At 31.2% G+C, this 19,048-nt stretch overlaps 1 protein-coding gene across 2 annotated transcripts in view; it reads right to left on the bottom strand.

Annotated features, from left to right (window-relative positions):
- The window catches only part of LOC143078858 (hepatocyte nuclear factor 4-gamma-like), a 40,894-nt gene extending 23,418 nt beyond the window's left edge, over nt 1-17,476 (bottom strand). The window contains exon 1 of one of the 2 annotated variants that reach the window (XM_076253873.1): nt 17,317-17,476. In XM_076253873.1, the coding sequence (XP_076109988.1) occupies nt 17,317-17,350 (34 nt within the window). In that variant the 5' untranslated portion in view covers nt 17,351-17,476. Of the gene's footprint in view, nt 1-7,088; nt 7,205-17,316 lie in introns of those variants that run through there. The other variant, XM_076253875.1, reaches the window with a different exon arrangement.
- Nucleotides 17,477-19,048: the final 1,572 nt, after the last annotated feature.

Below are 19,048 nucleotides of genomic sequence, written 5' to 3'. Positions count from 1 at the left end.
CATAAAATTCTATGACGATTCAACCAAGGATTTGTATAGTCTTACTATACAAATCCTTGATTCAACCAAGTAATTGATTTCCTTCAAACAACAGAAAAATTTATTGATGACTGAAAACACTTTAACCTTAGACTGTGTATCACTTTAAAAAAACATCAGTAAATTATGAAAAAAATGAATATTTTCTAAATTTTGCTCTGGATACTACTATTTTTTGGTCATAAAAAACTTTTTTCCAAATTTCATCAAATTCCATGAAGATTGGGCTAATTATTGATGTATGAAAAAAACTTTGCCCACAAGCAAACAACAATAAAATATAGAGTTTCTTGAAAAGGTTATAGCGAAGAGAACAAAAAGAATTGTATAAGTGTCCAAACAAATGTCAAACAACAATAATAAAGAGAGTTTCTTAAAAAAGTTACATCAGAGCCTTCATCTTGCTGGTTATGGCATCGCCGGGATGATCAGGCCTTCAGTCATAAAACTTTTGAGCACGATTTTTGTACTCAGACTCAAGAATCGACCAATCAAAATACTGGATTTTGTGTCTCGTGCACTTATTTTGTACTCGGAGTACTAAGTAAAGTTTTATGACCGAGACCCCTGAGCTGGAAGCCGAGTACTGATGAGTAGAGGTTTGGCCACCTCTACTGACCCGCCAACCAGAGGATGAAATGGAACAGGGTCAAAACATCTGGTGAAGGTAGGAACCATCAGAAGACATCAAAGAACTGGCAGAGAGCGACAGGGATCCAGAGATGAAGGAAGATGAGCAGTCAAAAGAATATGACAGCAGAAAAGTAGAATACCATCATCTGTAAGTAATAACCCAATTCTACAAATCCCTAGGAAAGATTGTAAGTAATAAACCAATTCTACAAATCCCTAGGAAAGATTGTAAGTAATAAACCAATTCTACAAATCCCTAGGAAAGATTGTAAGTAATAAACCAATTCTACAAATCCCTAGGAAAGATTGTAAGTAATAACCCAATTCTACAAATCCCTAGGAAAGATTGTAAGTAATAAACCAATTCTACAAATCCCTAGGAAAGATTCAAAAGATGATTCCTTAACTTGTTTTTTGTTATATACAATTATAAAATTCCTAGAGGTGGAACTAGAGGCTCTAAAGAGCCTGTGTCGCTCACCTTGGTCTATGTGCATATTAAACAAAGGACACAAATGGATTCATGACAAAATTGTATTTTGGTGATGGTGATGTGTTTGAAGTTCTTACTTTACTGAACGATTTTGATTCTTACAATTATATCTATAATGAACTTTGCCCATTAGTAACAGAGAACTATATTTGGTAAAAATTTACATAAATTTACCAAATTAATGAAAATTGTTAAAAATTGACTATAAAGGGCAATAACTCCTTAAGGGGTCAATTGACCATTTAGGTCATGTTGACTTATTTGTAGATCTTACTTTGCTGAACATTATTGCTGTTTACAGTTTATCGCTATCTATAATAGTATTCAAGATAACCAAAAACGGCAAAATTTCTTTAAAAATTACCAATTGGAGGGCAGCAACCCAACAACCAGTTGTCCAATTCATCTGAAAAATTGAGGGCAGATAGATATTGACTTGATTAACAATTTAACTTCTTGTCAGATTTGCTCTAGATGCTTTGGTTTCATAGTTATAAGCCAGAAACTGCATTTTACCCCTATGTTCTATTTTTAGCCGTGGCGGCCATCTTGGTTGAATGGCCAGGTCATCGGACACATTTTTCAAACTAGATACCCCAAAGATGATTGTGGCCTAGTAGTTTCAGTGGAGATTTTGTAAAAGATTACTTAGATTTATGAAAAATGGTTAAAGATTGACTATAAAGGGCAATAACTCCTAAAGGGGTCAACTGACCATTTTGGTCATGCTGACTTATTTGTAGATCTTACTTTGCTGAACATTATTGCTGTTTACAATTTATCTCTATCTATAATAATATTCAAGATAATAACAAAAAACAGCAAAATTTCCTCAAAATTACCAATTCAGGGGCAGCAACCCAACAACCGATTGACCGATTCATCTGAAAATTTCAGGGCAGATAGATCTTGCCCTGATAAACATTTATATCCCCATGTCAGATTTCCTCAAAATGCTTTGGTTTTTCAGTTATAAGCCAAAAACTGCATTTTACCCCTATGTTCTATTTTTAGCGGTGGCGGCCATCTTGGTTGGTTGACCAGGTCACGCCACACATTTTTTAAACTAGATACCCCAAAGATGATTGTGGCCAAGTTTGAATTAATTTGGCCCAGTAGTTTCAGAGGAGAAGCTTTTTGTAAAAGATTACTTTAATTTACGAAAAATGGTTAAAAATTGACTATAAAGGGCAATAACTCCTAAACCGGTCAACTGACCATTTTGGTCATGTTGACTTATTTGTAGATCTTACTTTGCTGAACATTATTGCTGTTTACAGTTTATCTCTATCTATAATAATATTCAAGATAATAACAAAAAACAGCAAAATTTCCTCAAAATTACCAATTCAGGGGCAGCAACCCAACAACCGATTGACCGATTCATCTGAAAATTTCAGGGCAGATAGATCTTGCCCTGATAAACATTTATATCCCCATGTCAGATTTCCTCAAAATGCTTTGTTTTTTGAGTTATAAGCCAAAAACTGCATTTTACCCCTATGTTCTATTTTTAGCGGTGGCGGCCATCTTGGTTGGTTGACCAGGTCACGCCACACATTTTTTAAACTAGATACCCCAAAGATGATTGTGGCCAAGTTTGAATTAATTTGGCCCAGTAGTTTCAGAGGAGAAGCTTTTTGTAAAAGATTACTTTAATTTACGAAAAATGGTTAAAAATTGACTATAAAGGGCAATAACTCCTAAACGGGTCAACTGACCATTTTGGTCATGTTGACTTATTTGTAGATCTTACTTTGCTGAACATTATTGCTGTTTACAGTTTATCTCTATCTATAATAATATTCAAGATAATAACAAAAAACAGCAAAATTTCCTCAAAATTACCAATTCAGGGGCAGCAACCCAACAACCCATTGACCGATTCATCTGAAAATTTCAGGGAAGATAGATCTTGACCTGATAAACATTTTTATCCCCATGTCAGATTTCCTCAAAATGCTTTGTTTTTTGAGTTATAAGCCAAAAACTGCATTTTACCCCTATGTTCTATTTTTAGCGGTGGCGGCCATCTTGGTTGGTTGACCAGGTCACGCCACACATTCTTTAAACTAGATACCCCAAAGATGATTGTGGCCAAGTTTGAATTAATTTGGCCCAGTAGTTTCAGAGGAGAAGCTTTTTGTAAAAGATTACTTTAATTTACGAAAAATGGTTAAAAATTGACTATAAAGGGCAATAACTCCTAAACGGGTCAACTGACCATTTTGGTCATGTTGACTTATTTGTAGATCTTACTTTGCTGAACATTATTGCTGTTTACAGTTTATCTCTATCTATAATAATATTCAAGATAATAACCAAAAACAGCAAAATTTCCTCAAAATTACCAATTCAGGGGCAGCAACCCAACAACCGATTGACCGATTCATCTGAAAATTTCAGGGCAGATAGATTTTGACCTGATAAACATTTTTACCCCATGTCAGATTTGCTCTAAATGCTTTGGTTTTTGAGTTATAAGCCAAAAACTGCATTTTACCCCAATGTTCTATTTTTAGCCGTGGCAGCCATCTTGGTTGGTTGACCGGGTCACGCCACACATTTTTTAAACTAGATACCCCAATGATGATTGTGGCCAAGTTTGGTTTGATTTGGTCCAGTAGTTTCAGAGGAGAAGATTTTTGTAAAAGTTAACGACGACGGACGACGACGACGGACGCCGGACGACGACGCCGGACGCCGGACGCAAAGTGATGGGAATAGCTCACTTGGCCCTTCGGGCCAGGTGAGCTAAAAACAGACTTATACAAACAGATCTGCTAAACTTTCTGCATGCACCGTTTTAATCTCATTCTTTATCCCTTTTCCCTAAATAAGATTGACATGACCCAGTATCGCCATGTCTTATCTTTTTGTTAGATTTGATGATGCCGTGGTCATTACAGGCACAAAAATAACAATTAAAATTCAAGAATAACTTCACAATTTTTAAATCAAATGTCTACAGATGAATGTAAGTTGAAGAAAAATGTTATTCATCACAAATAATTTTACTTTACCCACAAATAAGCTGGTAATAATAAAATGAATAACAAAATATGTAAAAAAAACCTTTTCAACAGAGAGCTTTGCCCTTAACTTGTCTTTAAAGGATGAAAATTCAACTACCAATAAGTGTATATAGTCAAATAACAAATATCTAAATGTTATTAACTACCAATACATGTATATAGTCAAATAACAAATATCTAAATGTTATTAACTACCAATACATGTATATAGTCAAATAACCAATATCTAAATGTTATTAACTACCAATACATGTATATAGTCAAATATCAAATATCTAAATGTTATTAACTAACGATACATGTATATAGTCAAATAACAAATATCTAAATGTTATTAACTACCAATACATGTATATAGTCAAATAACCAATATCTAAATGTTATTAACTACCAATACATGTATATAGTCAAATAACAAATATCTAAATGTTATTAACTAACGATACATGTATATAGTCAAATAACAAATATCTAAATGTTATTAACTACCAATACATGTATATAGTCAAATAACAAATATCTAAATGTTACTAACTAACGATACATGTATTGTATATAGTCAAATAACAAATATCTAAATGTTATTAACTACCAATACATGTATTGTATATAGTCAAATAACAAATATCTAAATGTTATTAACTAACGATACATGTATATAGTCAAATAACGAATATCTAAATGTTATTAACTAACAATACATGTATATAGTCAAATAACAAATATCTAAATGTTATTCACTACCAATACATGTACATGTATATAGTCACATAACGAATATCTAAATGTTATTAACTACCAATACATGTATATAGTCAAATAACAAATATCTAAATGTTATTAACTACCAATACATGTATATAGTCAAATAACAAATATCTAAATGTTATTAACTAACGATTCATGTATATAGTCAAATAACGAATATCTAAATGTTATTAACTACCAATACATGTATATAGTCAAATAACAAATATCTAAATGTTATTACCTACCAATACATGTATATAGTCAAATAACAAATATCTAAATGTTACTAACTAACGATACATGTATTGTATATAGTCAAATAACAAATATCTAAATGTTATTAACAACCAATACATGTATAGACAAATAACAAATATCTAAATGTTATTAACTACCAATACATGTATATAGTCAAATAACCAATATCTAAATGTTATTAACTACCAATACATGTATATAGTCAAATAACCAATATCTAAATGTTATTAACTAACGATACATGTATATAGTCAAATAACCAATATCTAAATGTTATTAACTAACGATACATGTATATAGTCAAATAACGAATATCTAAATGTTATTAACTACCAATACATGTATATAGTCAAATAACCAATATCTAAATGTTATTAACTAACGATACATGTATATAGTCAAATAACAAATATCTAAATGTTATTAACTACCGATACATGTATATAGTCAAATAACGAATATCTAAATGTTATTAACTACCGATACATGTATATAGTCAAATAACGAATATCTAAATGTTATTAACTAACGATACATGTATATAGTCAAATAACAAATATCTAAATGTTATTAACTACCAATACATGTATATAGTCAAATAACGAATATCTAAATGTTATTAACTACCGATACATGTATATAGTCAAATAACCAATATCTAAATGTTATTAACTACCAATACATGTATATAGTCAAATAACCAATATCTAAATGTTATTAACTACCGATACATGTATATAGTCAAATAACCAATATCTAAATGTTATTAACTACCGATACATGTATATAGTCAAATAACCAATATCTAAATGTTATTAACTAACGATACATGTATATAGTCAAATAACGAATATCTAAATGTTATTAACTAACGATACATGTATATAGTCAAATAACAAATATCTAAATGTTATTAACTACCAATACATGTATATAGTCAAATAATGAATATCTAAATGTTATTAACTAACGATACATGTATATAGTCAAATAACGAATATCTGAATGTTATTAACTAACGATACATGTATATAGTCAAATAACGAATATCTGAATGTTATTAACTAACGATACATGTATATAGTCAAATAACGAATATCTGAATGTTATTAACTAACGATACATGTATATAGTCAAATAACGAATATCTGAATGTTATTAACTAACGATACATGTATATAGTCAAATAATGAATATATCTAAATGTTATTAACTACCAATACATGTATAAAATCAAATAACGAATATATCTAAATGTTATTAACTACCAATACATGTATATAGTCAAATAACGAATATCTAAATGTTATTAACTAACGATACATGTATATAGTCAAATAACGAATATCTAAATGTTATTAACTAGCGGTACATGTATATAGTCAAATAACGAATATCTAAATGTATTTAACATGTTAACCCTTATAACTAATTTGTAATCTAATTTGTAACAAATATCAACTTCTTCATAAGATGAAAAAAATGTAAAAAAATCTCTAAACACTTTTCTTTTAAATTGTAAAATATAAATTGATAACAATTGGGTCACTTTTCTCCAAAATTGGTGAATAGATTACCAATATAAATAGTCATAGTAAATATTTGTAAATTTTTACATGTTGCTAAGGATCCCAAAAATACTTGTTACATTTTAACCAATGTTTAATACTAAAAGAATTGTACTTACTGTATGTTCAATGTCTTTCCATTTTAAACATTTGTTAAAATTGAAATATGATACATGTATATGTGTAGTTTTTAAGTAAGACTGTTCAATTTAATTGAAACTGTTAACAAAAATTCTGAAGATTAAAAATTGGCTTTTTTTAAATAAATTATTTATATACTATATAAAAATATGTATTGATAATTAGATTTACCTTGTTTTTCTTGAAGCAGTAACATTTGCAGCTTGGATGTCACCTGGCAGAGATTTATCTCCCCTGTTTTATAATTACAGTATTGCAGGTACTGTTTAGCTCTTTTCTGATAGCTACTGTAAACAGTAGAGTTATAGTATGAATTATTTGTATAATTAAGCTGATTTCCTGCGTATTTGCTGCCAAATGTTTTCTGTCCGAGAGGTAACACATCGGCACACTTATAAAAGCTGTAAGGTTCCTGAGGAACACTTGAACGAATAAATTCAGTCATAATTTATATTAGGAAAGGAAATAATATTGTTTTTCAACTTAAATACTGACAAAATTTTAAGTGTCTTGACAATTCAAATTTACTTCCCTAACCAACCAATCAAATTGTTTATTAACATTTTTTTTTTTTTTTTTGCATAGTACCCAATATTTTGATTTTAATTAGGAAGATCATCCTTTTCATATTATCTCAATTTTATCTAGAATTTATGTCACAAAATTCAACAATATTTACTGAACTCTGGATGAGCAAAATTTTTAATTTTGTTATCCATACATTTATTTTAATTTTTATGAAAGAGACTCCCTTGCTTGAAAAGGGTAAAATTAAGGACATCATATTGCCCCAATAATATTTCTGAATGTGGTTTTCAAAGAAACAAGAAAATTTATGTATATATATATTATATACCTGTAATGCTGTATCAATAAATTCAAACAAGTCGACAGATCACAACTATAAGAATCATATTTTTCTCTGGTGGAGAGTTTGTGCAATTTGTAATCATACCACACCTTATTATATCAATATTTGTCTGGAGTTGAGATAATTAAACTTAGCTTTATTAATACACCTCATCCATAATTAGATAATATGCTCGTAAACTTTAACACTGGTCAGTGACAGTTTATGGCCTTTGGTTCAAATGGTGTTTTCGATTATAATCGATATCCTTCTTGTGACGTCTGTAAGGTGATCAATTAATTAATGGCTTTAAGGTGATCAATTAATTAACGGCTGTAAGGTGATCAATTAATTAACGGCTGTAAGGTGATCAATTAATTAACGGCTGTAAGGTGATCAATTAATTAACGGTTGTAAGGTGATCAATTAATAAACGGCTTCAAAATTTAACAAATATAATTACATGGACATAATATTGGTACTTGGGATGTTACCTAGTTATCAAAGCCTTACATTTCAGTAACCAATTACTTTCCATGTAGAATTTTCTTATTGGTTTTTGTAATTAATTAATATCATATCAATGCATTTGTATATGACTATTGCCATGTAGGGTCACTTCAAAGAAACATATAAGACCTTTTTTTGAATTTCAATATTTCCAATTTTAAATACGCAGCCTCCAATAAATAACCACTTTGCTTTTGGATTCCAGAAAGTATTTTTGAAAAAAGGCATAAAGTTTAAGGTTTGGTTCAATCTCTATAGATGCAGGTTCAATTTATATGAAATGTACTATAGAGGGATCTAAAAATTAATGGTCTGTTAAGACAGGTTTTTGCTTAATACTGGTGGTCTCTTAAGCAGGTTTTACTGTAGTTGTAAATTTTCTCACGACACTGGACAAGGACCGTGGAACATCTGTAGGAAGTATATATGGAATTTTGTTGTAGGAAGCAATCATACATGTACAATTACAGGATGAACACAGAGATCTTAAACAGGGTCAAAGTTCAGTCTTTATTGATATGAAAGGAAGTCTGCCTCGTGCCTGGAAGAATCATAACCAGAAATAACATATAAATTTTTATCCATATAGGTCAATTAATGAAAGTCCTTTATTTTGAACTTAAATAAGAATGCCATTATAACCTTTTTTAACTGAAGTTTCCTGTATTTACACTGTAATTAATAATACACACATCATAGCTATACCAGGCTTAAAATCAATATGCCAGACATACATTTCATCTACAAAAGACTCATCACAGACATCAGTGATGCTGGAATCAAGTAAAGTAAAAAAAGCCTAATAAAGTATGATGTTGAAGAGCATATTAACATATAATGAGCAGATACTTCTAGTTATTGATGTGGATTAATTTTCGATTTATTTAAACTTAAAATCTAGGCAACATAACAAAAACAAAAATAAAACATTCTTCTTGACACTGCAAAATTATAATATATGTCATCATGTCTATTTTTAGGACTAAGTAAGTAATAGTCGGTGACCCTCCCCATCTTTAAAAATACTTTATTTCACACATGCCATATACATGTATTCTTAAATTCATTTAAACTGATAATACATCATGTATATACTTTTCAACTGAGAGAAAAAAAAAACAAAGATAACACAATTCTGCAAAAAGTGTCAGATACCTTAGCAAAAATAAATAGTTATAATGCAAAAATTCATAAATGTAGTAAAATGATACTTTTCACACTGGGTATCCCATTCCAATCCATGGAGGGATCAGAATCCTACATTGTTTAAAAAGTGATCAGACAGTTTTGACAGTTACTGACAGGTGGCTGATCTCAGAATTTTAAAAGTATTCCCTTGTCACATTTTCTCTTTTTATAGTGGTTTTTAAGATAATATACAAAACTATTATTATATCTGACAATGTTCATGACTTTGGACATGCCCATACATGTGTGCTTGAGTTGAACTTTTCTTTTTAAATCTCTATATTCCCCCTTTTTTGTCTAATCAATGGGTGAACAATACTGAACAAGAAAAACACATACAATTTGTGAACCTCCAGACGGGATAACAATAATCCCGTTTTCAGGGGTCTCCTCCCGTCCTCCCATTAAGGAGAGAAAAATATATAACAAACAAGTATATATACATTGTACATCCAGCTCAATGCACGCTCACTTCCTATTATTATTACGTTTACCCAAGAATCTTGATCAAAGCATAATTTGGCATATATATATGTATATATTTTTCAAAAGGTCATAACCTTATCTACATGTATTCTAACATGGTACATTTACTTAAATCAAACCACAATCTCAAACAAGACAGACAAACAGATGATAGCAGAAGAAAGACCTGAAAACAAATGACCAAATTAACTAATGTAATGCCTACTGAATGTAATGAAACAAGTACATGTATACTTAATGAAAACAATTATAAATATAGATTCTACCACTTCATCAAGTGTAATATAATATTTCTGCACTCAAGACAGTTTAATTTTCATATTCAAACACAAGGTTTGCCAAGATATTTTAATCATCAAAAATTAAACTGCAGACTAAGGTAGCAATACACAGTTAGTTTATTTTTGCATTATAGCCTCAGTGGATGAAAGTAATTGTGAAATAAAATTAATTTTTAGACAACTGAGTACTAATTTAGCCTTCAAAGATGGTTTATAAGAACATCAAGATTATTTTTAACATGTTTTATGGGCTATTTTCTGTTTGACTCTCCGTATTTTCATAGCTAGACCAGCCATTGGTCCAGAAATTAATGTAATGTTTACAAACACTTTTTTTCTGCACGAATTTTTTGACGAAATTTTACAACCAGATGCTCCGCAGGGCGTAGCTTTATACGACCGCAGAGGTTGAACCCTGAACGGTTGGGGCAAGTATGGACACAACATTCAAGCTGGATTCAGCTCTAAATTTGGATTGTGATTAAATAGTTGACACAGCATAGGTTTCTGACACAGAATGAATGTGTTCTAATGAACTTAAAATTTTTGTTTTCTCTTAGAGCAATTCACTATGCTGTTGAATATTAATCCTGTCAAAAAAATGTTTGAAGAAATTTTCTTTTTTATTTATGAAATTTCAAATGAGAAAAATTGAACCCAATTTTTTTAATCACATCCCCCTTTCCCTTATTCCAAAACTAATCTCAATTAAAATTTCTAATGGAGTTTGCAACAATAACTACTCATTTAAATACATCATAAAATATTAAGATGTAAAAAAACTGCTTGTTATCACTGAATGGTAAAGATTATTTTAATTTATCAGTTGGTAGTAAAAAGTGAATATACATTGTATATTGTATATTTAACAAAGATTTAAGTTGATTCTGGACAAAGAAAGATAACTCCAATTAAAAAAAAATCTTGCTATTGCACAATATTTTGCAATTAGATATTTCTTGCTTACTATTCTGGACAAAGAAAGATAACTCTAATTAAAAAAAAATTTGCTATTTCATAATATTGTGCAATTAGATATTTCTTGCCATTGCGCAATACTGTGCAATTGAAAAGACTTGCTATTGCACAATACTTAATATAATAATTTTAGATCCTGATTTGGACCAACTTGAAAACTGGGCCCATAATAAACTAGAGGCTCTAAAGAGCCTGTGTCGCTCACCTTGGTCTATGTGCATATTAAACAAAGGACACAGATGGATTCATGACAAAATTGTGTTTTGCTGATAGTGATGTGTTTGTAGATCTTACTTTACTGAACATTCTTGGTACTTAGAATTTTCTCTATCTATAATAAACTTGGACCTTTAGATACAGCGAAAAATATTTTGTAAAAATTTACAAAAATTTACCAAATTAGTGAAAATTGTTAAAGATTGAATAAAATGGGCAACAACTCCTTAAGGGGTCAACTGACGATTTTGGTCATGTTGACTTATTTCTAGATCTTACTTAGCTGAACATTATTGCTGTTTACAAGTTATCTCTATCTATAACAATATTCAAGATAATAACCAAAAACAGCAAAATTTCCTTAAAATTACTAATTCAGGGGCAGCAACCCAACAACAGGTTATCCAATTTATCTGAAAATTTCAGGGCAGATAGATCTTGACCTGTTACACAATTTTACCCCATGTCAGATTTGCTCTAAATGCTTTGGTTTTTGAGTTATAAGCCCAAAACTGCATTTTACCCCTATGTTCTATTTTTAGCCATGGCGGCCATCTTGGATGGTTGGCCGGGTCACCGGACACATTTTTTAAACAAGATACCCCAATGATGATTTTGGCCAAGTAGTTTCAGAGGAGAAGATGTAAAAGATTACTAAGATTTACGAAAAATGGTTAAAAATTGACTATTAAGGGCAATAACTCCTAAAGGGGTCAACTGACCATTTCGGTCATGTTGACTTATTTGTAAATCTTTTTTTGCTGAACATTATTGCTGTTTACAGTTTATCTCTATCTATACTAATATTCAAGATAATAACAAAAAACAGCAAAATTTCATTAAAATTACTTATTCTGGGGCAGCAACCCAAAACCGGGTTGTCCAATTCATCTGAAAATTTCAGGGCAGGTAGATCTTGACCTGATAAACAAATTTACCTCACGTCAGATTTACTCTAAATGCTTTGGTTTTTGAGTTATAAGCCAAAAACTGCATTTTACCCAAGGTTCTATTTTTAGCCATGGCAGCCATCTTGATTGGATGGCTGGGTCACTGGACACATGTTTCAAACTACATACCCCAAAGATGGTTGTGGCCAAGTTTGGATTGATTTGGCCAGGTAGTTTCAGAGAAGAAGATTTTTGTAAAAGATTACTAAGATTTACGAAAAATGGTTAAAAATTGACTATAAAGGGCAATAACTCCTAAAGGGGTCAACTGACCATTTCGGTCATGTTGACTTATTTGTAAATATTACTTTGCTGAACATTATTGCTGTTTACAGTTTATCTCTATCTATAATAATATTCAAGATAATAACCAAAAACAGCAAAATTTCCTTAAAATTACTAATTCAGGGGCAGCAACCCAACAACAGGTTATCCGATTTATCTGAAAATTTCAGGGCAGATAGATCTTGACCTGTTACACAAGTTTACCCCATGTCAGATTTGCTCTAAATGCTTTGGTTTTTGAGTTATAAGCCAAAAACTGCATTTTACCCCTATGTTCTATTTTTAGCCATGGCGGCCATCTTGGATGGTTGGCCGGGTCACCAGACACATTTTTTAAACTAAATACCCCAATGATGATTTTGGCCAAGTTTGGTGTAATTTGGCCCAGTAGTTTCAGAGGAGAAGATTTTTGTAAAAGTTAACGACGACAGACGACGACAGACGACGGACGACGGACGACGGACGCCAAGTGATGGGAAAAGCTCACTTGGCCCTTTGGGCCAGGTGAGCTAAAAATCTAAGTACATTTTTGGATTCAGCATATCAAAGAACCCCAAGATTTCAATTTTTGTTAAAATCAGACTAAGTTTAATTTTGGACCCTTTGGACTTTAGTGTAGACCAATTTGAAAACAGGACCAAAAATGAAGAATCTACATACACTGTTAGATTTGGTATATCAAAGAACCCCATTTATTCAATTTTTGATGAAATCAAACAAAGTTTAATTTTGGACCCCGATTAGGACCAACTTGAAAACTGGGCCACTAATCAAGAATCTAAGTACATTTTTAGATTCAGCATATCAAAGAACCTAACTGATTCATTTTTTGTCAAAATCAAACTAAGTTTAATTTTGGACCCTTTGGACCTTAATGTAGACCAATTTGAATACGGGACCAAAAGTTAAGAATCTACATACACAGTCATGACAGTTAGATTCGGCATATCAAAGAACCCCAATTATTCAATTTTGATGAAATCAAACAAAGTTTAATTTTGGACCCTTTGGGCCCCTTATTCTGTTGGGACCAAAACTCCCAAAATCAATACCAACCTTCCTTTTATAGTCATAAACCTTGTGTTTAAATTTCATAGATTTCTATTTACTTATACTAACGTTATGGTGCGAAAACCAAGAAAAATGCTTATTTGGGTCCCTTTTTGGCCCCTAATTCCTAAACTGTTGGGACCTAAACTCCCAAAATCAATACCAACCTTCCTTTTGTAGTCATTAACATTGTATTTAAATTTCATTGATTTCTATTTACTTAAACTAAAGTTATTGTGCGAAAACCAAGAATAATGCTTTTTTGGGCCCTTTTTTGGCCCCTAATTCCTAAACTGTTGAAACCAAAACTCCCAAAATCAATCCCAACCGTTCTTTTGTGGTCATAAACCTTGTGTCAAAATTTCATAGATTTCTATTAACTTAAACTAAAGTTATAGTGCGAAAACCAAGAAAATGCTTATTTGGGCCCTTTTTGGCCCCTAATTCCTAAAATGTTGGGACCAAAACTCCCAAAATCAATACCAACCTTCCTTTTGTGGTCATAAACCTTGTGTTAAAATTTCATAGATTTCCATTCACTTTTACTAAAGTTAGAGTGCGAAAACTAAAAGTATTCTGACGACGACGACGCCAATGTGATAGCAATATACGACGAAAAATTTTTCAAATTTTGCGGTCGTATAAAAAAATGAGATGAAAGACATATATGATTTAATTAAATTTTCTGAACGATATATGTAAACTGTTTCAGATAAGGTATTACTTCAAGCGATTGAAATTCTTCTTTTAGCCAAATTTTTGGGTAATTTGTGACATCTTTCCCCCCCCCCTTTTTGCAATATTTTATAGCAAATAAATGCAGATTGTTGCCATGGATACATTCAAAAGAAATGATATTTTACCTTTTTATATACTGAATATAAAATCTATGAAAGATTCTGATTACATACATATGCACATATATGACGCAAACAATAAGCTTAATATTGCAAGAAAGCAATGAAAAGGGGATGGTAAAATTTATGACAACAAATTTTAAAATGTTTTCCTAACTGTTTATTGCTACCTAAAGTAAAATATAGTATTGCCTAATTCTAGGTGGCGGAAAGAGTTCTCTTTATAGACAATGTGAAGAAATAATTTATCTTTTTTATCTTTCATTTCCAATGATAAAGTTGTGTTCTTTGTATGTCATGTCATCAGACATGGTCATTTTTTTTTTCTTAACATCAAAATAGAAAGTTCAGAGAACAGCAAGAAAATTTGACATCATAATCGAAATTTTACCAATGCAGAACTCAAAGATAAAAAAAAAAAATTGTATGATATACATAAATCTCTTCTAAAATTCACATTTGTTCATACAATATATTATATCTTATAGCTTAGAAACAAAGAAACTTTATACTCTAATAATAAATTTCATTTACCTACATAGAATTGAGAATGTAAACAGGGAAGGTGTTAAAGAAACAACAAACCAAATAGCAGAAACTGCCCTAGGCCACCAATGTGTCTTAATTCAGAGAGAAAATCCTGCTCCTAGAGGCAGGCTTCAGCTGGCCCCTTAACAATATTGTTTACAAGTTCAGCAAAATGGACACTACAGTAAACTCAGAAACATGTAAATGAACTAAAATACTAAAAAAAACCATTAAAGACTAACTGAATCTGGGGAGAACACTGTACAGTATATTCAAGCATAAGTTTCCTTTAGGTAGTTACAATGTAAAAAATGTAGTCAGGGATGGCACCTAAAATTTGAGTTAGGCTACTTAATTTTTCCATATTTTTGATAGATCACTATAAGAGCTTTAATTTCCAAGATCAGAGTAATTAAAGTAAGAATAATCTCAAAAGTCAAAACATCAAAGAAATATTTGCAGAGGAGGCTTTAAAAGGTAATTGGGGGATATCAATTATTGTCTATTTTCCAATATTGTGTGATATCAATAATGTATGACTGGCTCTTAGTCTAAAATAGCAGTTGAAATCTACAAAAGATGTCAACATTTTTTTACAATTTTTGCCCAGACTGCAGGTAATGACTGCTACATGTATTTGAAACACATATTTTTCTAAAGAAGGACACAGTAGGTAAAATATATAGGTTATGTGTCCAGGCAGTGTTCTCCCCAGAGCCTTTTAGCATCATGGTAATGTGATGCTATAATCTTAAATGTGATGCTATCTGAAGTGGTTTTCGTATAGATTATGTTATGTTGTGATGCTATATTTTTTAGAAACAAGATGGTATTTCAATTTCACCTGTCAACCAGGATGCTATATGAAATATTTAGGGAGAACACTGCCAGGTTTGTGTGTTTGAACAGACAGAACATCTTTTCTATATCCACATTTTTTACAGATAAAACTAGAGGTACATGTACTGCTAACTAAGATTAAAAAAATACTCCAGTCCCACATAAATCAAAGGCAAAGTGTAATGGTTTGCTTTGGAAACCCTCAAAATTATGTATATTGAAAACAGGGTTAGACATGTGCACATGGCTATGATTTATTCTACTTTCACTGCTACTCCAGTATGAACTAACTACCCCCTTGTGTAAGTCTTGCATGCATGACTAACCCTCCTAAATTGGGTTAGTTTTCATCAAATTTCCAGGACCAGAATTAAAATTATTCCAGATTTAAATAATTCCTTTTTTTAAATGTAAATGTGAATTGACATGTGTGCAAGAGTCTGATTATAAAATTCATTACCCACAGATTTAGTATACTAGATAATGAATTGATTGATTGATTAATGTTTAAAGAAATCTTCAACACTTTTGTTCTATTTTGAGGCGGTCAGTTTTTATTAGTGGAGGAAGCCTGTTAGCCCGGAGAGAATCCTACTCAATTAAGATTTGAGTCTAGTGCACCTGCCCTGTGCTGGATTCTAAAACACAACATCAGGGTTTACAGGCTAGTGACATAGTTGTTTGACAACTTAAGCCACTCAGACACCAAGGTTCCTTGTTGATAATGAAGTCCAAACCCATTCATGTAATTTTACTAGAAAAAAAAGTTCTATAAAGGCTATTTGAATTTTCTTGGACGTCTTCCCTAGGACATCCTAGGAAAGCGTCAAAGAAGAAAAAAATAGCCTTTCTAGACATCATAAGCTACACTATTTGGACTAAATTATCCCATGACTTTCAGACTCAGGCACTGAAGGACTATGTAAGTCTACATATAATATTACAGGCTTCAAAATGCATGGGGTGTTAAAGTAAGGGATTGTTCAACTAAAATAACACAAATGCCATTGCAAACTGCAAACAAACAAAAAAAAACGAAATAATAACTACAGATCCAAATCCAGTATTCGTTATTAAAAAAAAACCTCTATCGCTGTAACGCTGAGATTACATTCGGAACTTTTTTCCTCTGTCATTTTCCCTGATCACAAAGAAAAACCTGTCAACAATTTGGTTGTCTATTTCAGGATACGTTTTAAATTATTTCAATATATGATATACAATAAAGCAGTCTTAAGTAAAGTTAAAAGTACTTTGTCGAAAAAGTATTGTTCATTGAGGACATTAGTTCTTGCATAAGCCAGTCTGATAAAATAATATTTTTGGGTTAACGATGATGCGGACGTGTTGACCGATTTATTTCAATACTTAGTTTCTTACCAACATCATCACAGTTTGATGAACTGTCACTCATATTATTAGATAACAATTATGGCAGGGGTTTCCCAGGAAATCCCATAGGTCAAACTCCAAATGCCTGGCCAGTTTGTTCGTTTGTTGGTTATCCGCTACACCATCACGTGCTATGTGGTCATGTGACTGTTATCTTAAGTTCCGGCGTTCCATATTGTGAACTTTACCATGACCACGTGTAAACATAAGTTAAAAGTGTGGAAACATAACAATGCCGTCATACATCATGTAAAATTTTTAAATACTATACAAATCCTTGGATTCTATACAAATCCTTGATAATAAAAGAATGAAAAAAGGCATTTTTTTAAAATATAGTTACATCAGAGAAATATATTCGTCTCTGATTACAATAGACAATAGACAGTGGCGGATCCAGAGGGGGGGTTCCGGGGGTCCGCACCCCCCCTTTATTTTGGCCGATCAATGCATTTGAATCGGGACATATGTTTGCACCCCCCCTGCACCCCCCCTTTGCCCTGGGCTAGCACCCCCCCTTTCGAAAATTCCTGCATCCGCCACTGATAGACAATATTTTATTCGCACAAACACATTTACATTAAATGGTTATGGCATACAAAATTAAAACAATAAACTGACAATAGTTAAATTGATTATAACTATATTAGAGTGACAGTGGTATTCACAGTGAAGAAGAAAAAGGCTATAAATATCAACAGTTTACACATTGTTAATGTTCATGAACAATTATAAAAAAGAACACAAACAAAAATTAGGTTGCATATTAAAAAAAAAGTTATACAGATGTTCTTAATAAAAGACAATCATTAATATACTTTATGGTGATTTTTATAATGACTGGTAGACTGCTATTTAAAAGTACAGTCAAATGATTTAGTGTTATAGTGGACTGCAATTTAATAAAATTGAAATTAAGATTTTTATTAATATTTTGTATATAGGTATCCCTTAATGATTTATAGCATGGACAGATTGAGAAGAAATGGTATTCATCCTCAATTTCTTGTCTGTTACAGGATAAGCAAATGCGTTACATGTTCAACTAGATTCTATACGACACAAATTAGATATGATTTTTGTATGGTTTCAAACATTTATAAAGACGGTATATAGAGGGGAAAAAATCGCTTTTAGCGATCAGTTTGTAACAATATCGTCAAAATAAAGTAGATTTTGCATGATTGCATCTTGACCCATATTTCAGGAACTGCGAGTACTCTCAAATCGTATGATTTCCTGTTAATTTGACTTGTTGATACAATATGTAATGCTTTTTGTTATTCAATGTTTACTTATTTAGTGTTATATCTCGCCTCTCTATTTTTAATGTATACCAGTTTTGATAAGTATTTGGTATGACTATAAATTTTCACTTATATTCTCGTACTATGGACCAAAAAAAAAAAACCGGTTTATTTTGTAAAACATATTTCTGACTGTTTTCCATTACTGTATACCTTACAACAAAATTGTTTTCATTTACTTGTGTATAATATTTTATTTTGCTGCATTTTGTCAAAAAAAATATGGTGTCTTTCTGATATTGTTTAACATTATTATTAACATCACCCCTTATTTTATTGATTTTGTATTTACATTGTGTCAAAGATTAAATGTATTCGTTGATTGTAAATTCACTTGCTTGTGTTAATTAATATGTCCTTTGATTGAATTAAGCCATTTCAATTGACATTTTATCATAAATGTGTCTTTCTAT

Source organism: Mytilus galloprovincialis, chromosome 6 (assembly GCF_965363235.1).
Source record: "Mytilus galloprovincialis chromosome 6, xbMytGall1.hap1.1, whole genome shotgun sequence".
Lineage (NCBI taxonomy): Eukaryota > Metazoa > Mollusca > Bivalvia > Mytilida > Mytilidae > Mytilus > Mytilus galloprovincialis.
This window is presented reverse-complemented; position numbering and strand designations above follow the sequence as displayed.